This window comes from Brachionichthys hirsutus, chromosome 13 (assembly GCF_040956055.1).
Source record: "Brachionichthys hirsutus isolate HB-005 chromosome 13, CSIRO-AGI_Bhir_v1, whole genome shotgun sequence".
Taxonomy (NCBI): Eukaryota; Metazoa; Chordata; class Actinopteri; order Lophiiformes; family Brachionichthyidae; genus Brachionichthys; species Brachionichthys hirsutus.
In genome coordinates, this window is record NC_090909.1 from 12627627 (window position 1) to 12653572 (window position 25946).

At 52.2% G+C, this 25946-nt stretch overlaps 3 protein-coding genes across 3 annotated transcripts in view; 2 read left to right on the forward strand and 1 right to left on the reverse strand.

Annotated features, from left to right (window-relative positions):
* The window catches only part of abcf1 (ATP-binding cassette, sub-family F (GCN20), member 1), a 15529-nt gene extending 5862 nt beyond the window's left edge, over nt 1-9667 (forward strand). The window contains exons 9-26 of the mRNA XM_068746920.1: nt 2355-2432; nt 2508-2603; nt 3156-3278; nt 3368-3468; nt 4222-4307; nt 4377-4516; nt 5116-5264; nt 5342-5425; nt 5581-5705; nt 5777-5889; nt 6617-6791; nt 7064-7138; nt 7971-8041; nt 8116-8148; nt 8233-8401; nt 8476-8540; nt 8619-8691; nt 9414-9667. Coding sequence (XP_068603021.1) covers nt 2355-2432; nt 2508-2603; nt 3156-3278; nt 3368-3468; nt 4222-4307; nt 4377-4516; nt 5116-5264; nt 5342-5425; nt 5581-5705; nt 5777-5889; nt 6617-6791; nt 7064-7138; nt 7971-8041; nt 8116-8148; nt 8233-8401; nt 8476-8540; nt 8619-8691; nt 9414-9580 — 1923 coding nt within the window. The 3' untranslated portion in view covers nt 9581-9667. The remainder of the gene's footprint in view (nt 1-2354; nt 2433-2507; nt 2604-3155; nt 3279-3367; nt 3469-4221; nt 4308-4376; nt 4517-5115; nt 5265-5341; nt 5426-5580; nt 5706-5776; nt 5890-6616; nt 6792-7063; nt 7139-7970; nt 8042-8115; nt 8149-8232; nt 8402-8475; nt 8541-8618; nt 8692-9413) is intronic.
* mrps18b (mitochondrial ribosomal protein S18B) lies at nt 9657-11879 on the reverse strand. Its single transcript, XM_068746921.1, has 7 exons — nt 11741-11879; nt 11431-11572; nt 11252-11349; nt 11079-11147; nt 10090-10156; nt 9964-10023; nt 9657-9886 (listed from the first exon to the last, which is right to left on the reverse strand). The coding sequence occupies exons 1-7, from the start codon at nt 11810-11812 to the stop codon at nt 9696-9698; spliced, it is 699 nt and encodes a 232-aa protein (XP_068603022.1). The 5' UTR covers nt 11813-11879; the 3' UTR covers nt 9657-9695.
* Nucleotides 11880-16592: 4713 nt separating this feature from the next.
* ppp1r10 (protein phosphatase 1, regulatory subunit 10) lies at nt 16593-23302 on the forward strand. Its single transcript, XM_068747140.1, has 17 exons — nt 16593-16820; nt 16916-17002; nt 17101-17236; nt 17315-17366; nt 17457-17546; nt 17633-17770; nt 17850-17955; nt 18067-18170; nt 18249-18376; nt 18474-18630; nt 19093-19236; nt 19651-19897; nt 20757-20832; nt 20920-21138; nt 21205-21307; nt 21401-21784; nt 22352-23302. The coding sequence occupies exons 1-17, from the start codon at nt 16714-16716 to the stop codon at nt 22510-22512; spliced, it is 2439 nt and encodes an 812-aa protein (XP_068603241.1). The 5' UTR covers nt 16593-16713; the 3' UTR covers nt 22513-23302.
* Nucleotides 23303-25946: the final 2644 nt, after the last annotated feature.

The following is a 25946-nucleotide window of genomic DNA, read 5'->3' on the forward strand; positions in this document are numbered from 1 at the left end:
GTTGTTCTTTCTTTGCGGCCCGGTAACAAATGCCTCACGGACCGGTACCGGGCCGAGGCCCGGTGGTTGGGGACCCCTGCTGTGCAGGATGGAATATATTAACATATCGCACACACGGGGAGCGTGCACGCACGTCCCCCCAACGTGACATCACAACGGGGGAGAGACATGTTTCAACACTTGATTACAGAACTACGCAGACTACGTAGGGTTGACTGGACGGTTTAATTTAGCAGTTTTTGGGTTGTAATGACCAGAAACCACTAAAATATTAGTGTGGAAACACGGAAAAGTGATTTAAGATGATGTGTCCCCTTTCAAACCGCTTGGCTTTGAATGTGAGGAGGTGACCTTTCATGTCTGCTGCGGCTTCTCGGTCGATTCGAACTCCCGTTGTCGTCCAGACGGTGTCGCTCATTGAGCGTAAAGAAAAGGCCGTTTTCAGCTGAACCACTGTTTGCTGCCCCCGCCCCCCCGCCCCGGATAAGCGGCTAGAAGATGGAGATGAAAAGAGCGTGTTATTTTCTGTCCCGGCGTTTGAGGGGGCTCCGGCATCGGTCTGCCATTATTTGCCATTTCCAGTTTTGATTGAAAGTCTAGTTCTGAGAAGTTTTTTTTAAGCTTGTATACACTATATTGCCTAAAGTATTAGCTCGTCTGCCGTTGTGAGCGCGGGCGACATTCCGTTGTGAAACCATGGGATGTAATTGGATGGGGTTCCACCCTGTGCAGCTACAACAGCTTCAACTCTTCTAGGAAGGCGTTCCACAAGGTTCCGGAGTGTGTTGATGGGAACCTTCTTCCAGCAGGCACTTTGTGAGGTCACAAAGCCTTTGCTTTGTGCACTGGTGTGCGGCCATGTTGGAACAGGGAGGGGCCGTCTCCAAACGGTTCCCACAACGTTGGATGCAGCTGCTCCACGAGGCTCTCTGCGCACTCTTCCGGAGCTGATCTGAAGCTCGGAGGTCTGCAGCAAGTTGGCGCCCTCTGTGCGCCTCAGCGCCCGCTGACCCCGCCCGGTCATTTTGCGTGGCCTGCCACTTTTCGGCTGCTTTGCTGTCGTTCCCAACGCTTCCACTTTGCTGTGGTACCATTAACAGTTGATTGTGGAATATTCAGTAGCGAGGACGTTTCACGACTTGACCAGGTGGCATCCGATCACGGTCCCACGCTGGAATTCACTGAGCTGCTGGTAGAAGTAGTCGGCGGAGGTAATCGGATACCGTTCGGACACTGAGCCCGCCTTCACAGACTTCCTTTGGAAGTAGAGTCCCAAAGATTATTCTGTTTCCTGGCTTAAATCTAAATCAGCGCTCAAGGACCCAACTCCAAGATGTTCAGCACTGCTGTTCCGGAAGACCCAGAAAAGAGGTTCCAGCAGCTCAGAACTCTATCAGAAACAAAAGGACGCTGTTCTGTGAGGACGCCGGTGATGCCTGTTTGTTTGTGACCAGTCCGTCTCTCCACGTTGCAGGCTCTGATTCCTGCTTGTTTGTGACCGGTCCGTCTCTATGCGTTGCAGGCTCTGATTCCCGTTTGTTTGTGACCAGTCCGTCTTTACGCGTTGCAGGCTCTGATTCCTGCTTGTTTGTGACCAGTCCGTCTCTACGCGTTGCAGGCTCTGATTCCTGCTTGTTTGTGACCGGTCCGTCTCTGCGCGTTGCAGGCTCTGATTCCCGTTTGTTTGTGACCAGTCCGTCTCGACGCGTTGCAGGCTCTGATTCCTGCTTGTTTGTGACCGGTCCGTCTCTGCGCGTTGCAGGCTCTGATTCCTGCTTGTTTGTGACCGGTCCGTCTCTCCACGTTGCAGGCTCTGATTCCTGCTTGTTTGTGACCAGTCCGTCTCTATGCGTTGCAGGCTCTGATTCCTGCTTGTTTGTGACCGGTCCGTCTCTCCACGTTGCAGGCGCTGATTCCTGCTTGTTTGTGACCAGTCCGTCTCTATGCGTTGCAGGCTCTGATTCCTGCTTGTTTGTGACCAGTCCGTCTCTACGCGTTGCAGGCTCTGATTCCTGCTTGTTTGTGACCAGTCCGTCTCTCCACGTTGCAGGCTCTGATTCCCGTTTGTTTGTGACCAGTCCGCCTCTACGCGTTGCAGGCTCTGATTCCTGCTTGTTTGTGACCAGTCCGTCTCTCCACGTTGCAGGCTCTGATTCCTGCTTGTTTGTGACCAGTCCGTCTCTGTGCGTTGCAGGCTCTGATTCCTGCTTGTTTGTGACCTGTCCGTCTCTACGCGTTGCAGGCTCTGATTCCTGTTTGTTTGTGACCAGTCCGTCTCTCCGCGTTGCAGGCTCTGATTCGGGCTCATGTCTCGCGATGCCTGACCTTTGTGTGATGCACCTTTACCCACGTAGAATGGAGACGCTGCAGAACTGTCGTCCAGCGAGGATGAAGAGAAGGACGAGGAGAGTGATGGAGGTGACATGATGATGGTATGTTCGTCCTTGGGAGTCGCCTCTTCTCCGGTGATCGTTCTCCTAACTTGTCCTTCTGTGTGGAACCGTAAGAGTGCCGAGGATGTCATCGCAAAGCAGGCCAAGCGAGAGGAAGATGACCCGTATGCTAACCTGAGCAAGAAGGACAAGAAGAAGAAGAAGAAACGGGTAACGCCTTGTGGTGCCGTGGGAACGCCTTGTTCAGACACTCTTTTTTGCATTCATTACTAGAAGAAAGGGAAAGTAGTGAACATTGTTGAACTGTTCATGGATGTGGTCACGTTTATATTGTTGAAAAGCAAAGCGACATTGTTCATCCTTCTTTGGGGCGTTCCCCCCTCTGTGACATCACAGGGGGAGATATTTCTGCCAGACGCGTTTCAGTAGGTGATTCCAGAACTACGCAGGATTCACTTATTTCACTGTTTATGGGTTGAAAAGGACCCAAAACCTCCATAGTAGTGTAGAAACATGGGGAAAGTGAGTTCTTCATAATATATCTCCTTTAATGTTAAAATAAAAATGTTCCTGACCTCAGATCAGATCCAGATGAGATTCGGTGGTGAGATAGACAGAATACTGATACAAGCACATGAACTGAGCTCAGGTCTCTTCTCTGGTCTTGCTTTAGACCATGCTGTATTGATCGGCTGTTGATTGCAGTCCTTTTTTAACGTGGTACCTTTGAAATGCTGGCGGTGAAACCCATCTTTGTTTCAGATGGAGTACGAGCGACAGGTGGCCAGTATTCGAGCTCAGAATGCCCTGGAGGGGGACTTCTCCATCTCCCAGGCTGAGATGTCCTCCAGACAGGCCATGCTGGAGAACGCCTCTGATATCAAGGTTACACGCTTTCTGTCGTCTTCGTGGTCGGCTTGGGACTGTGGAAGGCCGAGAGAGTTCTCTGAGTGACGGTCTGCTCTGTCATTCAGCTGGAGAGGTTCAGCATATCCGCTCATGGCAAAGAGCTGTTTGTCAACGCCGACCTTCTGGTCGTGGCAGGAAGGAGATACGGTTTAGTTGGACCAAATGGGTAAGTCGTCTTTAGTTCCCCACAAAGCTGTGATGAATCCTTGCACAGAGAGCAACGTGGTGGAGAGAGGCTTGCTGCCCTGCTCCCTGCAGAACGGTGCTCCGGAGGGGGGGGGTGGGGGGGTGACCTGTCGTTGGACTTCTCTGTCTGTCATGTGGCACCCAGAGCCCCCAGGCCAGAGGTCAATGATTGTCTATTTGTCTTGGACACTCGGGTGGAGACAGGGGGAGACAACCTGGTGTTGCGCTGGATCCCCCCCCGGAGTAGGGGCCTGGACAGGGTCTGTTGGAAATGCCTAGTAGAGCCCTCTGGCAGTGCGGTCTTCAAGTCCCACCTCTGGGAGAACTTGGGGACTTTGAGTGGACAAAGTTCTCCACCTCCATCGTCGGGGGTGTGGTTTCTGGGTCTCTGGTGCCTGTTGCAGCGGCAACCTCGGTCACGAGATGCCGTCAAGAGGAAGAAGGAATCTAACGACTCTTTCTGACTCGTGGGTCTCCAGAGGCAGCTGACGGTGACCCAGCGGTTATGGAGGCAAAAACCCGGGTCTGGGGGGAGTTCGGAGAGACCGTGGAGGAGGACTATGGGTGGCCTCGAAGAAATTCTGGCAAACTGTCCGGTGCCTTGGGGGGGGGGACTGTGTTAGCACATGGGAGGAATACTCTGCCGATGCTGTTCTGTGAGCACGGTCGGGGCGGAGCCCGCCCTCTGCTGGTAACCGTCCCGGTGTTCTCTTGTCTCCGTCTCATCCCTCAGCAAAGGAAAGACCACGTTACTGAAACACATTGCCAACAGAGCTCTCAGCATCCCCCCCAACATCGACGTGCTGCTCTGTGAACAGGGTGAGTGACCGTGTTGGAGGCTCCGCCCACGCCCTCGCTCACCCTGCCATGTCCTCGGCTTTCCCCTAGAGGTGGTCGCTGACGACACGCCCGCGGTGCAGGCGGTGCTGAAGGCCGACACCCGGCGCCTGAGGCTTCTGGAGGAGGAGCGGCAGCTGCAAGCGCGGCTGGACAAGGGAGAGGACAGCGTGGCCGAGAGGCTGGAGAAGGCGAGTGTGGCAGGGTGTGGGCGTTGATGGTGTGTGCTGTAAACATCGAGGGGGGGGGCCAAACATCTGACAGGAAGCGGCTGCGTTCAGAGTAAAATCACCGATTCTGACCAGCAGAGCGAGAAACGCTTCAGACAGAGCGCTGACTCGTGTCTCTGCTGGAGTGTCACGCCCCCCAGAGGTCTGCAGGGTTCCGGGACAAGCCCCCATTTACGTAGAAACCTAAAACCAGATTTATTTATTAATGCAAGATCAGTCGCCCAATCAAAGGTACCTATTGATGATATTTGATGGGATAGAAAACAAACACCAGCTTGCTGCTCGAGCTTATGAACAGTTTAACTGTTTTCACCGCCGCCGGGCGCATGGGAAGGCTAGATTTACGTTTGTAGGGGGCCCCGGCCCTCCTGGTTCAGGTTCTGGGTGAATCAAACGGATCTTCTGCTGCACCAATCCCAGACTGTGACTCAGAAATCGAATGTTCAATATGAACCGATGCCTGTTTTAGCATCATGGCGTAATCGCTGCTGCTAAAGCGCTGCGGCGTGCCTGATGGATGCCCGCGTGCGGCGTGTGACGGGGCGTTTCCTCCGGGGCAGGTGTACGAGGAGCTGAGGGCCATTGGAGCTGCAGCAGCAGAGCCCAAGGCGAGGCGGATCCTGGCCGGGCTGTCGTTCACCTCCGAGATGCAGAACAGACCGACCAAGAGGTTCTCTGGGGGCTGGAGGATGAGGGTTTCCCTCGCCAGGTACCGCACGGCCGAGTCGCCGCCCCGGTCCACAGGAAGTCGTCCTCCGCTCACGGCCGCGTGCCCCCCCCCCACAGAGCCCTGTTCATGGAGCCCACTCTGCTGATGCTGGATGAACCCACCAACCACCTGGACCTGAATGCCGTCATCTGGCTCAACAAGTACGAAGCATCTCGTTCTGTCTCTCTTCGGATGGTACCCCGTGAGGGACGCGGTTGCCACGGCTACGGGGATTAATATGCACAACTGAATTTAAGTGGGAAGGTGTTTTCCATGTCGTGAATGTGATTTACTGATGGCTTCATAACATTCTCAGCTACCTTCAGGGCTGGAAGAAGACGCTCCTCATAGTGTCCCACGACCAGAGCTTCCTGGACGACGTGTGTACGGATATCATCCACCTGGACAACCAGAAGCTCTACTATTACCGAGGAAACTACCGTAAGTCGCAGCGCCCCGGCGGGTCCTCCTTCTGTCCCAACTGTGACATTTGACCTTTTTGCGTTTGTCAGTGACCTTCAAGAAGATGTACGTGCAGAAGCAGAAGGAACTGCAGAAGCAGTATGACAAGCAGGAGAAGAGGCTGAAGGAGCTGAAGGCTGGAGGGAAGTCCACCAAGCAGGCTGTGAGTCCGGCTGTCTCCGTTTAGCAGCAGCGCTAACGTCTGAGCCACCCGAAGCCCTTCCTCTGCGTGTAGCAGGCACCGCCCTGTTCTGAGCCCATGTTCCGTCATCCGGGTTCCCCAACACCTGATGGGAACCTTCTTAACCCGGGCGACTAAATATAAATATAACTAGAGAGACAATCAGAGACTGCAGACCCCGCCTCCAATAGACTATTGGATCTTGTGAGACAGTAAACAGGGCTTCCGGATCAGAGGGGCCAAACCTGCTCTAGCTTGCTGCTCCGGAACGTACTACAAGACTCCTGCTGGACTCTTTTTCCCATCATGCCATTCGTGTCCCTCCCTCTTAAAGTGACAGTTTACAGCACAGGCACAATTCCAGATGTAAAAATAATTCTAGAATCTGGATCCAGATCCGGATCAACGCCATTCTCGGGGAGGACCGAGCCACGGACAGAACCTTGCTTGTGTAAAAATTTCAAGTCGATTGGGTTACTAGTTTTTGAGTTATGCGCTCGGACAGACAAACAGACAAACGCACCCAATTGCAATACCCTCGCCTCCTCTTCGGCGAGGGTAAATATAAATATAAATATAAATAACACACGGAGTTTATGCATCAGGTTTGCAATGGAACGTTCCCGATTCATTGAGATGCACGCCTGTCCATCCACAGAAGACACCGAGTCAGTGTGTCTCACTTTAGCGTTGACTTTCATCTCATCAGGAGAAACAAACGAAGGATGTTCTGACCAGGAAGCAGCAGAAGGGCAAGAAGAAGGGGAGTCAGGAGGAGGAGAGCAAGGAGGCCACGGAGCTGCTGAAAAGGCCCAAGGAGTACACCGTGAAGTTCACCTTCCCCAACCCGCCTCCTCTGTCTCCGCCCATCCTGGGGCTCCACAGTAAGAGCACCGGGCTGGACGCGCCGCTGACTAACGGATCCAGCCAGTTCATGGAACCGACCCGCGTTTAGTCCACGAATATGAGACGGAACCGAGGGACAGCATTTCTGCACCGCTGTCCTGTCTGAGGACGACGGCAGGACAAGCGGGTGGTGAATGGTGCAGGAGGTTCTGGTTCTGGCCCGCCGTTTGCTGCTGGCTGAGGGTGGAGAACAGAATCAGAACATGCTCGTCACCACTTCCTGTTTTCAAGTTTGTGTCCCTTCTGGCAGGTGTTGACTTCTCCTACGTTGGACAGAAACCGCTCTTCAAAAACGTGGACTTCGGAATCGACATGGATTCCAGGAGTAAGTACATTTCTGCTACTGTAATGTCGTCGTTACGCAAGTTTAACACAGAAGTGCAGTTACTAGACCCAACTACACAGGTTGAGTATATTTACGGTACCTGCGTGGACACGTTCCACAAAGCTCGACGCGGGTCCGAACGCAGTTCATTCTAGATTTGATCACGTCCGACGACAACAATGAATAAAGACGCACATAAATATTCTGTTTGATATTTTCATTTCTATGCAACGAACAATGAAGGTACCAAACGTGAGCGTCCAGCAGAAACATGCAGGACTACTGCTGTACTTCCTGTCCCGCGAGGCATCGCCACGGCAACCAACCCTGTCCCTTTCATCGTCCTCCCTCACTGCGTCCATGTCTCTTCTCCTGGGTCGTCCTCTAGCCCTGTCCCTTTCATCGTCCTCCCTCACTACGTCCATGTCTCTTCTCCTGGGTTGTCCTCTAGCCCTGTCCCTTTCATCGTCCTCCCTCACTACGTCCATGTCTCTTCTCCTGGGTCGTCCTCTAGTCCTGTCCTTTGCATCGTCCTCCCTCACTACGTCCATGTCTCTTCTCCTGGGTTGTCCTCTAGCCCTGTCCCTTTCATCGTCCTCCCTCACTACGTCCATGTCTCTCCTCCTGGGTCGTCCTCTAGTCCCGTCCTTTTTCCCGTCTCCACCGTGTGCCTGCACGGCTTTCTCTGATTGGCTGTTGTACCCGTGCCGTGACTCTGTGTGTAACCAATCAGACGGTGCTGTGGGCGGGACGTAGCAGCATGTGATGTGTATTATGGGATGGGTGCACGTTGCCTGTCTGGACGCTGACGTCCTCGTCTCGCCTCCTCCAGTCTGCATCGTTGGACCGAACGGCGTTGGTAAGAGTACCCTCCTGTTGCTGCTCACCGGAAAGCTAAACGCGGTGCGTATTAAGGGCGTCGCTTCGTGAGCGTTCAAGCCAGCGAGCCTCTGAGTGACCACACGTCTGTTTTTCAGACTAAAGGTGAGATGAGGAAGAATCACCGCCTGGTGAGTAGCGTCCTCTGGTGCACCTGGGATAAAGACGTCCGTTTGGGCGTCGGCTCGCCAGTGATGCCCGTTTCCTGTCTACAGAAAGTGGGTTTCTTCAACCAGCAGTATGCCGATCAGTTGAACATGGAGGAGACGGCCACCGAGTACCTGATGAGGAACTTTGACCTTCCCTACCAGGACGGCAGGAAGTGCCTGGGACGGTTCGGCCTGGAGAGCCACGCCCACACAATTCAGATCTCCAAACTGTCCGGTATGAACCTGCCCGTCGGACGCTTCCTGTCAGCCGTGCGGATTTTCTTCAGCTCTGGATCTCGTTTGTACCAGGTGGCCAGAAAGCCCGAGTCGTGTTCGCCGAGCTGTCCTGTCGCCAGCCTGACGTCCTGATCCTGGTAAGCCGTAAAGGCCGACCCGCCTTAGAGGCAACGCGCTCTACCGGAGTAAATCCTGCATTCTCATCTCTCTCACAGGATGAACCCACCAATAACTTGGACATCGAGTCCATTGATGCCCTGTCAGAGGCCATCAACGAGTATAAAGGAGGTAAGAAGATGCTCAGTAGGGAGACGGGAAACCCGTCTGGGTCGTAGGTAGCCACCCAGCCACGTCTAGTCCCAGTCTGGGTCGTAGGTAGCCACCCAGCCACGTCTAGTCCTAGTCTGGGTCGTAGGTAGCCACCTAGCCACGTCTAGTCCCAGTCTGGGTCGTAGGTAGCCACCCAGCCACGTCTAGTCCCAGTCTGGGTCGTAGGTAGCCACCCAGCCACGTCTAGTCCTAGTCTGGGTCGTAGGTAGCCACCTAGCCACGTCTAGTCCCAGTCTGGGTCGTAGGTAGCCACCCAGCCACGTCTAGTCCCAGTCTGGGTCGTAGGTAGCCACCCAGCCACGTCTAGTCCCAGTCTGGGTCGTAGGTAGCCACCCAGCCACGTCTAGTCCCAGTCTGGGTCGTAGGTAGCCACTTAGCCACGTCTAGTCCCAGTCTGGGTCGTAGGTAGCCACCCAGCCACGTCTAGTCCCAGTCTGGGTCGTAGGTAGCCACCCAGCCACGTCTAGTCCCAGTCTGGGTCGTAGGTAGCCACCCAGCCACGTCTAGTCCCAGTCTGGGTCGTAGGTAGCCACCCAGTCACGTCTAGTCCCAGTCTGGGTCGTAGGTAGCCACCCAGTCACGTCTAGCCCCAGTCTGGGTCGTAGGTAGCCACCCAGCCACGTCTAGTCCCAGTCTGGGTCGTAGCCTTTCGTTAGTGACCGCTGTCCCTCCGTGTCCAGCGGTGATCATCGTGAGCCACGACGCCCGCCTCATCACGGAGACGCGGTGCCAGCTGTGGGTCGTGGAGCACTACTCCATCAACAACATCGATGGGGACTTTGACGACTACAAGCGGGAGGTGCTGGAGGCTCTGGGGGAAACGGTGGTCAACAAGGTCAACGTATGACCTCACGGAACCGCCGCCGGGACTCGCCGGTCTACAAGTGGGAGTAAACTGAAATGATGGACCAGACAAATAAAGCTTCTATTCACACGTCTGTGCATCTTTATTTCCAAGCGCGTCACTTCAGGTAAGCTCGGTAGGTCTTCTTGACTCGAGCCACCTGGTGTTCATCAGGGGTTACTTCACTGTACCATTTATACCAGGCGCCAGGGAGGGTCTGGGGGCGCGGCGTCGCCCCCACGGCATCGTGGCAGTTGGAGTAGTCCTCCCCAAGAAAGTCCACATGTGCAATGTGAAACCGGAGAAGGCCTGAAAGAGAAGAGCACCGAGTTACACTGGGGGGGGGTATCCACCATCAGAGGGGCAGCAGGGCAGACGGGACTCACCGTTGTTCCGTGCTGTGCTGATCGCCTCCTGGAGCCTCTTCTGCTGTTTCACGCACACGCCTGCAGAGATCACACATGGTCACGCGGTGCGCCGCCTGCTAGCGTGTTAGCACGCCGACCACTCACCAGTGTGGGACGGCTCATGCACCGCCCCGGTGTGGGGACTGACGAACTGCTCCAACAGCCCAACGTTCTACAACAGAGCAGGAGGACCTGAAGCGTTAGCCGACTTCACGCTAATCACGACGTCACGCTAATCACGACGTCACGCTAATCACGACTTCACGCCAATCACGACGTCACGCTAATCACGACTTCACGCTAATCACGACTTCACGCTAAACGCCACTTCACGCTAATCACGACTTCATGCCAATCACGACTTCACGCTGATCACGACCTCACGCTAATCACGACTTCACGCTAATCACGACTTCACGCTAATCACGACCTCACGCTAATCACGACGTCACGCCAATCACGACGTCACGCTAATCACGACTTCACGCCAATCACGACTTCACGCTAATCACGACCTCACGCTAATCGCCGCTTCACGCTAATCACGACTTCACGCCAATCACGACTTCACGCTAATCACGACGTCACGCTAATCACGACTTCACGCTAATCACGACCTCACGCTAATCGCCGCTTCACGCTAATCACGACTTCACGCTAACGGGCGTTTGAGACTTATGGAAACAAAGTTTCCAAAAATGTTGGTTGTGTGGAGAAAACCGTGTACAATTATTTGTACATTTAATCTCCAGATGTAGCACGAAGATTACATTATTATTATTGGAAAGAATCCAAACTGTTTGAAAATTCTATCATTTGGAATACGATGTTTCAATATTTTTAAAATTCTCCCTTTTAGGTTTTACACAGCATCCCAACCTTCTTTGTAAATCGAGCTGTAATGAATCCCTTTAAGGGGCGCAGACAGCAGAGGGCTGTGGGCACCCCACGCAGGGAGTCTCTGCAACGGCCATGGACGCTGCTCTGCTGCTAACCATTTAGCCGTAAACACAACGAGGTCGTGTGCAGCGTCATCAATACAATAAAAACTCGCTTATTGTTCTAGTCGCATTCCTGGGGGGGGGGGGACCAACCTGATGGTGGACGATGAGGTTTGGATCCCGACAAATGGGACAGGGGTTCCCACTGAGCTTCTCTCCTCTCTGCAAACACAAAAACAAAAAACACAAGCAGCGTTAGTGCTGAGCCGCGCGGGGACGCTGGGGGGACGCTGGGGGGACACTGGGTGGGCGGAGCAACACGTCACTATGCAGGTCTTGCGTGTCTTCTGTCGGGGGATGCTTCCTTTGTGGTTCCTCCTGTAGCTGGTCCACACCGGACCGGTTCCGTAACGCTCAATATACTCTGACAGGGGAAAGGAAACGATGTTGGGCCAAATCAACCTTTAGGGAAGAACCACGTCACGGCTAGCCCCGCCCCCCGGACCTTCACTCTGCAGGTAGTCCCAGGGCCGGTCCTGGTAGCGGGGCGGGTCCTTGGCAGCCCCCTTCTCGCTCTGGAGCCGCGCCGCTGTGCTAAACCCGTGACGAGGGGGCCCACGTGGTCTCACAGGCGGGAGGGGACAGCGCTGGGGGAACATGACGTCACCATTTCAATCACAGCACGAAGAGTAGCTGTTAGCTTCCGGCTAACTAGTGCTAGTCACGTGATTTCAGGAAGTAAACCTTTGCAGCCGTTAAAATGAGGCACACGCAATGAATGGCGGCTGAACGACAGTAAAACCAAACACCGTTACCGGAAGAGAACGCAGAAGAGGAAGCGACAGGCGAGCCGCGAGCCTCGCAGCGGCGCGAACGGAGGCGGCCATGTTTTTCTTCTTCTGCTACTAATGATGGCGCTGCTGCTTCTTCTTCTGCTGCTTCTTCTTCTGCTTCTTCTTCTGCTGCTTCTTCTTCTGCTTCTTCTTCTTCTGATGATTAGTCGGTATGCTCTGTAACCTCGGGGTGTATTACCGCCGTTAACCGGACTGGAGCGTGTATTGTGTAATATGCATGTTGTGGTGACGTCAGAGAATATAGAATAGAATAGAATAGAAAGCCTTTATTGTCTTTGCATAGTGGCTACGCAATGAGATTAGGAGCGCTGCTCCGTCCGGTGCGTAGTACAACATAATAATAATATCAGAAAATGCAGATAAATGTAACAGAATATCTCCATCAACTTTACGACCTTTGTTGTGAAAACGAGCATCACAGACCAAAAAAAAAATCACCTGAATAACTTTAAACCTGCTCAAAACAAACAAAAATTAAAATAGTTTTTATTCATTTTATAAAGAAAGTATTCATTATTTATCACACGCGATAATAATGTATAATAATGAAGTTAGCTGTCCGTATCGTAGTAGCTGTGTCGGTCCTGTTCTCTCTGTGGGAGGCTTTCAGCATGTTAAATGAAAGGCTTCTTTTGAAGACTCCACTCAGATGGTCCAGAAGGGATCCTGGATTCTGGATTATGAAATTTGACCCAGTCATGTAGGGTGGGGGGGGGGGGGGGGGGGGTCTCTATCGCACCCCCGGATTTCATCTGGTTCTGATCCAGAATGGAGTCAGGAAGAAATAGTACATTATAACATTAAAACCCATTTATGGATTCAAAACGGTTAAAAATACACATTCACTTTGACTTTTCATGTTGGTGTATAAAGAACCTTCTGGTGCTGATCCAGATCACCATGGAGATGGTGTAGATCCAGTTAGGAGGGGGACGAGCTGCTTGGGGGAGGTCTGTGCTCTCTGAGTGCTTCTCTGGTTTAAATATCCCTGCCATTACAGTATAAAAGGATGCGTTGTGTCTCTGTAGATCTAGAGAAAGCCTCTGACAGGGTGCCCAGAGAGGAACTGTGGTACTATGAGGTACTGTGGTACTGCATGAGGTACTGTAGTAGTGCATGAGGTACTGCGGTACTGCATGAGGTACTGTAGTAGTGCATGAGGTACTGTGGTACTGCATGAGGACGTCTGGAGTGGCAAAGAAGTATGTCAGAGTAGTTCAGGACATGTAGGACAGCAGTGACGTGTGCAGTAGGAGTAACAGGGGAGTTTAGTGTAGAGGTGGGATGCACCAGGGATCAGCTCTGAGCCCCTTTTTGTTTGCCATGGTGATGGATAGACTAACAGATGAGGTGAGACAGGAAGATACTTGGAATATGATGTTTGCTCGGGTCAACAGAGCAGAGTGATGGAGAGAATGTGGAAAGGAGGTGAAGAATCGTGTGCAGGCAGGCTGGAACGGGTGGAGGAAAGTATCAGGTGTGCTCTGTGATAGGACGAAGGGACAGGTCTACAAGACATTGATATATATATATATATATATACAGTATTTATACATATAGTATATATACTGCATGTGTTCACTGTTGTTGTGTCCTTGGGCAAGGCACTTCACCCACATTGCCTGTGTGCATGTCGTGAGCGAGTGAATGTCGGTGGTGGTCAGGAGGACTGATGTCTGCCCCAGGGCAGCTGTATCTGCCCCGGGGCAGATACAGCTGCAATAGTAGTTCACCACCAAGTATGGAGTGAATGAATAATGCACAATGTAAGAAAGTGCCATATATTATTATTATTATTATATACATACAGGTGCTTGTCATATAATTAGAATATCACAAAAAAGTAAATTTATTTCATTAATGCCATTCAAAAACTGAAACTTGTATATTTATATGCATTCATTATACACAGACTGATATATTTCAATTGTTAATTTCTTTTAATGTTGATGATTTTAACTGACAAAGTTCTAATGAAATTACAACATTTATCGTTTCAGAAAATTAGATTATTATTTAAGATCAATACATAAATGTTAAATATTCTGCAGTAAAGTGGTCCATTTTGGGCAGCCTGTTCTTTTGGCTCTCGTTACCTTTGACCTATCGCGAGATCTGGCAACACTGAACGTGACGCATCGCGGTCGTGCTCCAATTGTAGTCGCCATTTTGGGGAAATAGTATTAACAAAATTTATACATGAAATCATTGCTGAAATGCTACAAAACAAGTAAGAACGATTGGAGTTGGTTATGAAGTATTTATTCATCCAAAACTGCGATACCCACAAAGAACATCTAGCGAGGAAACGTGCAACGAGCTTTCAAACGCCATTGTGTTCGTGACAGGAGGGGGAAGGTCATTTATCCACCATTTTGTTCACGCGAAACACAAGAAAAACGATCCCGATGACGTAAAACTCGTCACGGAGTATAAAAGCTAAATCCCTCCCATCCGAGCTCATTCCTGGATTTGGTCGAAGGTAGGTGAAGTATGAAAACCAACACGAGAGATTTTCGGCTCTTTGTCGGTGATTTACGGTGATTTACGGAGCATTCTCAACGAAAGTAGTCAGGAGCTATTAAATGATGTTGGGATAGACGCAGGACACGGGATTAGTGTCTTATTTATTACTTAACCTGCTTTCTTTGTTTGTTTTTTCCAGGTATCAAGGTGCTTTCCCGAAGGCAGCCATCGCGGACTTTGAGCAACCCTGCTCAAATTCATATTTTTTTCTTCAAGTAACGGACATTTGATTACTCTTTTTGCCTCCAGTTTGCTCCCGAAGGATAGCCTAGCGTTTAGCTATCACAGCCCCACCCATAAGTATCTCAGTTAAAACCATGAAGGTTGACGATAAAAAATTGATGAAATAAGAGACATAAGTGCCTGAGAAAGCACGCTCTTACGTACCCGAGACGCCGAGGATCTATATTATCAATAGTAAGTCGATTTTGAAGTTGAATTAAATTCGAGCTCAATCCAATGAAAACACGGTAGCTAACGGGCTAGCTGGCTAGCGGGCTCTGCTAGCAGCGCTTCGACTCTAGAATGAGCTCACACAGGAAAGCGGACGGACACGACCCGCTTCTTTGTGTGAGACGGATTGGACTAACTGCTAATAAAAGCTAGCGCGGCGCAATCGTCGCGTAATCATAAGCAATCTGCGCATAAAGATTGCCCTGCTCGTAGACCCGCTCCCGAGTCGGACTTTTGGTTCTACAGGAGCCGCTTCCCGGAACGGAACCCACCGCAATCTGCGCATAAAGATTGCGTTAGTTTGCGGGCCGTGGGCATTTTGTCACGCACTCAGCGTAAACGTCTCCGCCGCCGCCTGGACCGGGACTGCGGGACTGCTGAGCGCCGTCTGCCGGGGCTGCCGGCCCGGACTCTAACATGGCGGCCGGGTTGTGGTTGACTGTTTGTGCTTGGGCTGCGCTGGCCGCGCTCCGCTCGGAGCTCCGTTTGGATAGGTCGAGGCTGGGCGTCGAACCGGTTCTGCTTCTGGAGCTCCAGCCCTTTGTTGCTGCGCGGCGCCGCGGCTCCTCCTGCTCGCGCCCAGCCAGCGGCGGGAGCCGCCATGTCCTCCCGTGACGGCGGCCGCGCGCCGCGCGCGTTGACTGTTCACCCTTTCCTCGTGCACTAGTGCAGAATGCCAAACAAATGTTGCGCTCCTGTTTCCCGAGTGGCGGCAGTGAGTAGTGCGGCGGAGGACGCCGTTGAGCCTGGCGCTTATATGTGTGTAATAACTGTGACGTTTACAGGAGTTGTGGAGTCTGAGACAATATAAAGACAGTTTCTGGGGTAAGACCTGATTCTCACATCACGATAGTTCTAATGCGTGCCTAGAACCAGAACCAGAACCAGGGCCAGGGCCAGGTCCGAGCATGGGACACGCATTGTTTAGGCCCGGGGACACGTCCTCTCCGAAGGCTGGGCGCCCTCGTCTTCATCACGGGGTTAGGAATAAGTTAATTCTAAACATTCAGCAACAGCCAGTCACAAAGTTAGTGTACACAGTTGTGTACCAGTGTCCCGTTGTTGTCGTTGCCCAGCAACGGGCACAGGGAGGACAGAGGGCTGTCAGGCCGGTCCCTCTGGCTTCAGTCTCACATGTGAAGGGACAGACGAGCGTCTTCACACTGGCAGCCGGTCCTCCCTGTTCCGTCTCCAGCCTTTCGTCCGACCTCTGGATTGATGAAGTCTTTCGCTCTTTGATTTGTTGTTTTGTCTCAGTTCAATGATTGTAATAGACGTGCTATTAAAAATTAGACGAATGAGTAGCATGCGTTGCGAACATTCGTACGACCGTGACGCGTTCCCCCCTTTGTGTGTTTGGGCCTCCTGTTATTACCTTTAGTGTTACATTTTACTGCTTTATAAGCAAACGGCTTGCTGTACGACTGCTTCCTGTTTGATCACATGTTGAGGTGGAAGATACACCGACGAACATTTAGCAGACACGGCCCTGCGCTGGAAGCAAAGACGTGCAGGACGATGAGGAACCCGCTCCGGTCGGGCTCTAACGGGACCGCGGCGCTGAAGGGAAAGGCACCGCCTGTGTACGCCTGTACCTGTGGACATGTTTGACTGTGTGGACGGGACTTTGTAGACGCAGGCTGTTATGTGAGCAGGTATATAAAGAGGTCCTGGTTTGGCTGTCCATCAGTTTCTGGACCTTGATGTGGGGGAATTGGCTCTGATGAGGACAGGTTGGTCGTGTCCAGCAGTGACTAGGAAGGACTCCCGTCATCTGGGTGCAGCTCAGGTTTCATGTAGCTGGTGTGAACCGGTCCCCCCCGTGTCTGGTTTAATGAAGTCCTGGACAAAGTCTGTCCTGCCGCGTGGAGCTTGACTTCTAGGCCATAAGGGTCTCGTGTGCGATTGTGGTCCATGGCGGTCCCATTTCATCGGGTTCCTCGTGTGTTCCAGGTATGGCAGGGGGACTGATGGACCCCAGAGAGATTCTGAAGGGAGTGGAGGCTCTGCTGGGGAAAGATGGAGAGTTGCGCAGCCTGGAGGGGGTTCCGAAGGTGTTCAGGTGAGTTGTGTGGCCTGTCTGTGCCTTCGGTGTACGGCCGCTGTGAGTTCTGTTTTGTGATGGACGCAGCAGCAACCGGCTCTTCTTCCTTCCAGCCTGATGAAAGCTTCTACCAAGATGGTCAGCAGGTGTATGTACCTGAACATCCTGCTGCAGACGAAATCCCACGATGTTCTCAACAGGTAGGGTCGTCCCTCGTACCGACGGAGACTCCTGTACTGACGGGTTAGTCACTTCCCTCGACTCGGTCAATGGCGGTAAACGTCTGTTGTTCTCGCAGGTTTATCCGAGTCGGGGGCTACAGGCTGCTCAACTCCTGGCTCACCTACTCCAAAACCACCAACAACACCCCCCTTTTGCAGCTCATCTTGCTCACACTGCAGAAGCTGCCTCTCAAAGTGGACCACCTCAAACAGGTATTGTCCCGGTCCGCCCACCAAGATAAACCAGCTGCCGTCGTCGTGGCTTGACCCGCCGCTTGTGTCTCCGAGCAGAACAACACAGCCAAGCTGGTGAAGCAGCTGAGCAAGAGCGCAGACACTGAAGGTAGGCGGCGTTGCCGTGGGAGACCCGGACCCGAGCGCGGGCTGCAGCGTCTCCGGCTGACGCTGTTGTTGTTCTTGTGTTTACTCCTAGAGCTGAGGAAGCTGGCGTCTGTGCTGGTCGATGGCTGGATGGCTACGATCCGCTCCCAGAGCGTCTCCGGCAGTAGCAGCTCTCCTGCTGGTAGGGGGCGACCTGCTCACTTTGGGGTGTCTTCCTGTTGCGTTGTGGTCGAAGGCACTAACCGCCTGTCTGTCCCCATCCTGCAGAGAAGAGGAAGAAGAAGGAGGAGAGCAAGGTCCTGGTCAGGGAGGTAAAGGAGGTAAAGGAGAGGAGTGGAGATGAGGAGAAGAAGAAGGAGAAGCCCAAAGCCCACGCCCCCAGCCACACAAAGATTCGCTCCATAGGTAAGCTCGCCCCGATCGCCATGGCGATGCTGCCCTGAAGCTTTAAGGGTGGGCAGGAAGTAATCCGTGTGTTGTGTAGGGTTAGAGATGGACACCCCCAACCCCACTCCTGCTAAGAAGACGCCCGCTGCCCCACAGCTGGGCGACAAGTACAACATCAAGCCTCCGGTCCTCAAGAGACCAAGGTAGTGTCCCCGTCTGCTGCCCCTCTGGGGCAGACACGCACCTCAGCCGTGCACGTGTGCCCCTCCAGGGCAGTGATGAGTCTCACCTGTCCGTTCATTGTCACCCGTCAGCTCCGGCCCATCAGAAGCTCCACCCCTGGAAAAGAAATACAAACCTCTAAATATCGCATGTAATGCCCCCAAAGAAATCAAAGTGAAGATCATTCCAGCGCAGCGTGAGTTCAGACCCCCCCCCGAGAATACTTTGTGGAGGATATGGGGGTGTTATAGCATCTGTGTGCTCCTTACTGCAGCCATGGAGTGCACCGGGTTCCTAGATGCCCTGAATTCGGCCCCCGTGCCAGGCATCAAGATCAAGAAGAAGAAGTCCGGTCCGACTCCTACAGCAAATACCAAAGCAGTGTCCCCTACATCTAACAAGGTACTGGCTCGGCCCGCGCGTACCTGCTACTCTGGGACTCCTGCTCCCACCGGGCTCCTCTCATCCCGCTGTCCATCCATTGCTCGTTTGTCCTCAGACGAGTCCGTTCGACAGCAGACCCTCGGCGTATGCTTTGTCCCCTGCTAAGCCTTCGTCTCCTGAAGCCTCTGCTTCCAGCGCCCCTGATGAAAAGCAGGAGGTGGAGCAGCCGGGGACCCCCGTTCCCTCCGAGGACCCCGAGGCTGCTGACGCTGGTAGGCCTTTTTCACGCTCTCTGAGGCCAAGCTGGAAATGATGCAGGGGGGGGGGGGGGGCAGAGTTCTAGAAAGTTTGAGGTGAAAATGAAATACTCTTCGACTGCCTGTGGGGTATTACTTCCTGTATTTGCACTGAAAGGTCAAACAGGAAGTCTGAGCAGCAAAGCCTGTATAAGCGGTCTGGAGGCAGAGACACGTTAGCATATGAGCTAAGGGCGCTAACAGAGCTGAACAGCACTAGACTGGACCGAGAGAGAGCAACGCTTGGGCCGGTTGGCTCCAGGCTCAGGTCTCCAGCAGGTGGTTTACTAGTTAGGAAGATATGCTATCGCCAACGCCACAGGAAATAAAGTGCCCCCCTCCCCTAGCGCCTCAGACGGGGTTCAGGTCAAGGACAAATGCAAGTTGTCTTCTGGCTCCCCGCTTTGTTCCGCGTTTCTCATTGTCTCTTGCTTGCAGGCGAGAAGCCGAATGCTCTGGCAGAGCCGCGGGGAGAAGAAGAAGGCCTGACCAAGAAGGGCAAGAAGAAGAAGACCGTCCACTGGGCTGAGGAGGACCAGCTCAAACACTACTTCTACTTTGATCTGGATGAGACGGAGAGAGGTGAGGCGCTGGTGGATCTACCACGGGACCGGCTGCTACCCATCTAAGTAGCCCAGAGCAGCTTCCTGTGGGTTCCCCGGTACACCCAGAGCGCTGCCTCGTGGCTGAGATGCTGCCCTGACCCGTTGATCCGTCTCCCACTCGCTTCTGATCGTCTATCCCGCTCGGGGCAGCGACCCCCCCCCCCCCCCCTTAATCTCGGGAGAGCAACCCTCCCTTTCCACAAACGCAGAGGAGCCTCCTGCGCAGCGTTTTGTCTCGTCCCAGTGTCCCCTTCTGAGTGACACGGTGCCAGAAACGAGAACCTGATTATACAAACGCGATTCTATGAACGAGTCCAGATTATATTTGATCTTTGACGCTCAAAGAATCTCTACACGTATGAATTATTGACACGTCAATCATTCTTTCCAGTCAACGTCAACAAGATTAAAGACTTTGGGGAGGCTGCCAAGAGAGAGCTGATGATGGACAGGCAGACGTTTGAGATGGCCCGTCGGCTGTCCCACGATGCAATGGAAGAGAGGGTCCCTTGGGCACCCCCGAGGCCCCTGATGCTGGCTGGCAGCCTGGTGGCTGCTGGAGCCAACAGCACGGAGAAACTTACCCAGAGAGACCGTGAGATGGGCATCCTGCAGGAGATCTTCCTCAGCAAAGAAAGGTAGACGGGACACTTCCTCCGGATCAGAGGCTAGTTATGGCTTCTTAGGAGTCGTTCAGGGTCACGGTTGAAGGGATGTGGACCGGATGCGGCCTTGTTAAGGACACCCTTTCAGGCCGTGGGATGTAGATAGTAACGTTAATGGTGCTGCATCGGGTCACATGTTCAACCAGTCAACATACACTGACCTCGGTGGTCCACTAGAGACAACAAAGTCTGGACTCGGTGGTCCTCTAGAGACAACAAAGTCTGGACTCGGTGGTCCACTAGAGACGACAAAGTCTGGACTCGGTGGTCCTCTAGAGACAACAAAGTCTGGACTCGGTGGTCCTCTAGAGACAACAAAGTCTGGACTCGGTGGTCCTCTAGAGACAACAAAGTCTGGACTCGGTGGTCCTCTAGAGACAACAAAGTCTGGACTCGGTGGTCCACTAGAGACGACAAAGTCTGGACTCGGTGGTCCTCTAGAGACAACAAAGTCTGGACTCGGTGGTCCTCTAGAGACAACAAAGTCTGGACTCGGTGGTCCTCTAGAGACAACAAAGTCTGGACTCGGTGGTCCACTAGAGACAACAAAGTCTGGACTCGGTGGTCCACTAGAGACGACAAAGTCTGGACTCGATGGTCCTCTAGAGACAACAAAGTCTGGACTCGGTGGTCCTCTAGAGACAACAAAGTCTGGACTCGGTGGTCCTCTAGAGACAACAAAGTCTGGACTCGGTGGTCCTCTAGAGACAACAAAGTCTGGACTCGGTGGTCCTCTAGAGACAACAGTCTGATTGTGCAAATGCAGCCGGGACTTCTCGGCTGGATGAAGATGTTCCACGGTTCTGTGTCTAATGTCCTCTGTCCTCCCTAGTGTGCCCGACAGCCCACATGAACCCGACCCAGAACCTTATGAACCCATGCCTCCTCGTCTCATACCTCTGGATGAGGTCAGTCCACCAGAACACTCAGTCTGTCCCTCCCATGCCACCCTGTCCTGTCCACGTGTAACACGTCCCCTCTGCGCTCCCCTCCAGGACTCCTCCTCCTTAGATGATGGCTTTAGTGAGCCCATGGACACCGCGTCCCAGCAGGGCTCTGGCATGGCCCAGACTGACCCCTCAAAGCTGCCCCCTGTCCTCGCCAACCTCATGGTCAACCTGAGCACCAGCTCCCGCAGCCCTCAAGCCTCCAACCCCAGCAGCAGCCCCGCGGCCCCCCCCGTCAACGTCCAGGAGCTGATCTCCTCCATCATGGTAGGTGTGACCCCGTGTGCCGGGCCTCGGGTGACGTCCTGGTCTAATGGCAGCGCTGTGAACCAGGGTGCTTCTGGGAGCCAGTCGACTGAAGACTTGATCAAACAGCCGGACTTCTCGGATAAGATCAAGCAGCTTCTGGGCTCCCTGCAGCAGAACCAGAACCAGAGCCAGAGCCACGGGGGGCCTCCACCAGGTAAACCCTTCTTCCAGTGCTGGACTGCATGCAGCGTTGTGTTTCTGTTGCTCATCGCTGCTTTCTGCCCCCCCCCCCCCCCCCCCCCAGTGAACCAGGGCTTGCTGGGCCACGGTCCAGGTCTGAACAGCATGAACATGAGCATGCACATGCAAATGCCCATGAACGGTGGCTACCCACCCAACAGCCCCGGTGGGCCTCGATTTAACCACCCCCCGCCTCCCCATAACCACGGCCCACCCTTTGCTGCCGGGGGGGGCCCGCGCATGATGGGACCGCCGCCGAGCCAAGGTCGGGGAGACAATGGCAACTACTGGGGAGAGGACTCTTTGAGAGGAGGACACCACCGAGGAGGACACTTCCACCGAGGAGGCCGGGGCAGAGGAGGAGAACCAGGCTTCAGGGGCCGGGGCCGGGGGGGCCCCAGAGGAGGACACAGCAACATGAATGGTACGGTGCTCTTTGTCCTGGGCCCATCGGTAGTTTGGTACTCGGGGGCGTACTCAGTGTGCAGTCCAATCTCAAGCTCCTGTTTTCTGACGGTTGGACAGTAGAGGAGGTTGGAGACAAGGGCAGAGAGGACAGACTTTGATGGTTTGGACATGTCCAGAGGAGAGACGGGGACTATATCGGTAGAAGGATGCTGAGGATGGAACTGCAGGACTACAGGGAACAGGACTAGAGGACGACCCAGGAGAAGAGACATGGACGTAGTGAGGGAGGACATGAGAGTGGCTGGTGTTGGGGAGGACGATGCAAAGGACAGGACTAGAGGACGACCCAGGAGAAGAGACATGGACGTAGTGAGGGAGGACATGAGAGTGGCTGGTGTTGGGGAGGACGATGCAAAGGACGGGGTGAAGTGGAGACGGTTGGGTTGCTGTGGCGACCCCTCAGGGGACAAGAAGACAGTCCAGTAGTAGTAGGACAGAGGAGGACAGACTCACAGCGTTGCCTGCGTTGTGCTGGATGGCTGTCTGTCGTGTGTCTCATGGTTGTCTTCTTTCGTCCCACCAGACATGTCCAAGAGGCCCGTGTGTCGACACTTCATGATGAAGGGAAGCTGCAGGTACGAGAGCAATTGTGCCTTCTACCACCCGGGAGTCAATGGACCCCCGCTGCCCCCCAACCACCCTGCTATGAACCAACACAGCCAGCACCCCCAGCATGGACACTAGCGCCCCCTGCCGCTGACCGGGACACCAGGAACCGGTGTCGGCCTGGACTCTTGAGACACGGGCAGACCGCACTGGGAACTCTGGGACGTTGTTGCTTTGGCGACTGGGCACAGCGGAGAGACGGGCGTGTCGTGGGCGTGTCGTGGGCGTGTCGCGGGCGTGTCGTGGGGGGCGGAGCCGGCACCAGTGTGTTTTAATGTCATTTGAACAGTGGCACTGAAAGCAGCCACTGCTGCCTCCCTGCCCCATCATGTCGCCATGAATGTGTTCTCACAGGTCGCCGTCTGCCCCCCCCCCCCCCCCCCATGACTGAATCCCTGTGGATTGTTGGGCGTGGCCTGAGACAGCACTTTATACGGTTTAAGGTCAACAGAGTTTACCTCCAGCTGTGATTGAATCAGAGGAAATCTTTATTTGGTCCTGCAGGGGGGGCCGATCCAGTGGGACGGCTGCTGCTGCATGCTAACTGGGCGTGTCGGCGCTCCCTCTGCGCCCCCCCCCGTGTGTTCGGGGGTCCCCAGCGTTTTCTGTGAAAACTCGGACCTGACTGATGATGATGATGATTTTTGTTGCTGCCTTCCCCCCCCCCCCCTCCCCATTTAGTTTTTGTTTTTTAATTTTTGATACAAACTGGATGATCCCTTTGAAGCGGGTTCAGCTCTCTGTCCGTATGAAATGTATAAATACAGAAAACACGCTGTCGTCGTTTCACTCGCTGTTTCGCTCCGCTAAACCGAATAAACTGGAGCTTCCAACATGTACGTGGAATAAAGTGAACATGCTGCCTTCATTTAGTGCGTTGGACGGATGGGGAAGCGCCGGGGGGGGGGGGTGTTGAGCGGGTTATTGCTCAGAAGCCGGGAAAATATTCTGAATATTAGTTTCACACATTTCCCTTTCTTAGACCCTTAAATCACGTTTTCATCCGTGTTTTCCATTTATTCCCTTCTGTTTTCAGCATGTCCTGCCAGTGGTTGTTCTCAGCCTGCAGGTGGCGCTGTGGCACCATCAGAGGATGTGCAGTCACCAATTTAAATCAGAATAGTCTTATTGATCTGAGAGGGGAACTGATTGCAGTGACAGAAATAGAAGAGCTTTACAAAGTATTCGTTGTGTATTTGTATTGCCACCGGAGGGGAGGAGCTTCTACGGCGTTCAGCTGTTACCAATCAGAATAGAGTTTATTGTCCACCTACTCAGTGAAGAGGATTCACAAACGGAGACTTTCCTCCGCGCTAACATGAGCACGACGTTTACACAAACCTCCGTCTGGCTTTACCTGCTGCTGAGGAACGACAGATGTTCCACATTGTTAAACAGACTGGCGTTAATAAAGCCCGATCACATCTGTAATCTGTCATTTAAAACAGGCTTTGTCCCCCCCAAAATGAGAATAGCTCAAATGATTCCACTATACAAAAATGAAAATAAGCAAAACAATTTCCTTGCTGCCGCAGTTTTCAAAAATTCTAGAAAAGTTCTTTAATTCTCAATTGGATGATTTTGTAGAAAAGTATCAACTAATAAATGAAGCGCAATTTGGATTTAGAGCCAAACGGGCTACAGCAATGGCGCTAGTTCAAGCCGTCAAAGAGATAACAAATGCTCTGGATACAAAAAAATATGCAGTTGGAATATTCATGGACTTAAAAAAGCACCATAAATCACTTAATCACTAAATTAGGAAAATATGGAATTAGAGGAATGGCTGGGAATTGGTTAAAAAGCTATTTAACAGGCAGGACTCGGTATGTAAAAATGGGAGGATATATTTCAGAAGAACTTGATGTTCCGTGTGGTGTCCCCCAGGGGTCAGTATTGGGTCCTCAACTATTCAATATCTAAAAAATGATATTTTCAATGTATCTAAGTTACTAAAGTTAATATTGTTTGCAGACAACACAAATATTTTTTACAGTAGTGACAATGAAAGTGAACTTTTGAGTACTGTAAATGGTGAGTTCAAAAAAATGAAACAAATTAGTTTTAAATGTGAATAAAACAAAAGTAATGATATTTGCTAAACACGAAAGTAATCCAGGAAAACAAATACAGACAGACGATGTTCAATTGGAATATGTTACTGAAAATACATTTTTAGGAGTGATAATTGATAACAAGTTGCCATGGAAACCCGACAAAACCCGACCAGACAAAAAACCAACATTTCAAAAAGCCTCTCAATTATAAATAAAGCTAAGAATATTTGGATCAGGATGCCTCAGGACATTATACTGTTCTCTAGTACTCCCCTATCTCAGCTACTGTGTTGAAGGGCGGGGCTTAATGTTAACACTGGCCCATTATATAAATGGCTCCTTCTTACCATTGTTGGTATTTAAATACATAAAAAATAGCTTATTAATTATTTAGTAATGTGTGCTTTATATAAATGTCCCTAATGTTCCATTATTATGTGTGAATGTCGGTGGTGGTCAGGAGGAGGCAGCTGTATCCCCCCGGGGCAGCTGTATCTACCCCGGGGCAGCTGTATCCCCCCGGGGCAGCTGTATCTACCACGGGGCAGCTGTATCCCCCCGGGGCAGCTGTATCCCCCCGGGGCAGCTGTATCCCCCCGGGGCAGATAGCTGCCCCGGGGCAGCTTACCTCCACCAAGTATGGAGTGAATGAATAATGTAATACCATGTAAAGCGTCTTTGAGTGTCCAGAAAAGCGCTCTATAAAACCAACGCATTATTATTATTATTAGAAGTCCAATAGATTTTTAATCGTAGTTGTATAATGGGGTGGGATTTAATAAGTTATCTTCTTCCCACTCCTTTTCAAGCACTATATAATGAATTATTTGTGTTTTCTTGTGTACATGGCATTTTGTGTTTTCTTTTGGATATATTTAGGTTCCGAGAACGGAGGTTCAAGGAACCTATTGTTTTTTGAGAAATTATTTTTATTTTTATTATTTTCAAATGGCTTTTTGAGGCACTTCCCGGGCACTAAGAGGTGTCGAAGCTATCTAGCAGTGTCACATCTGGTGTCTAGTTATTATTGATTTTTTGCCGAAATATGTTTTCTTGTACACGAAAATGTAGTATTGATTTTATTTTATTTTAATTCTGTTCGAAACAAACAATAAAAATAGACTGAGATCAAAAATACAGAAATATCAAAGTTTACCACGAAGGATGGATTTACAGACGAAGATGATCGCAGTGCAAATAGAGCAGGAGGCGGTTCTGGTTCTGGTTCTGGTTCTGGTTCTGGTCCTGGTCCGGATGGACCCGAGCATCCTGCCTGAGGGGGGCGGATCAAACAGCCCGACAGATGCAGCTTTCGGTACTTTAAACAACCTGGTGCTACTTCTCAGCTTTATCTCACTCAGGCAAAGCGTTTTTTGATTTTTTTTATTGAACAAATTAAAATACAAATTTACAGTTAGGATAACAAATATACAAACACAATTTACAGATATCTAA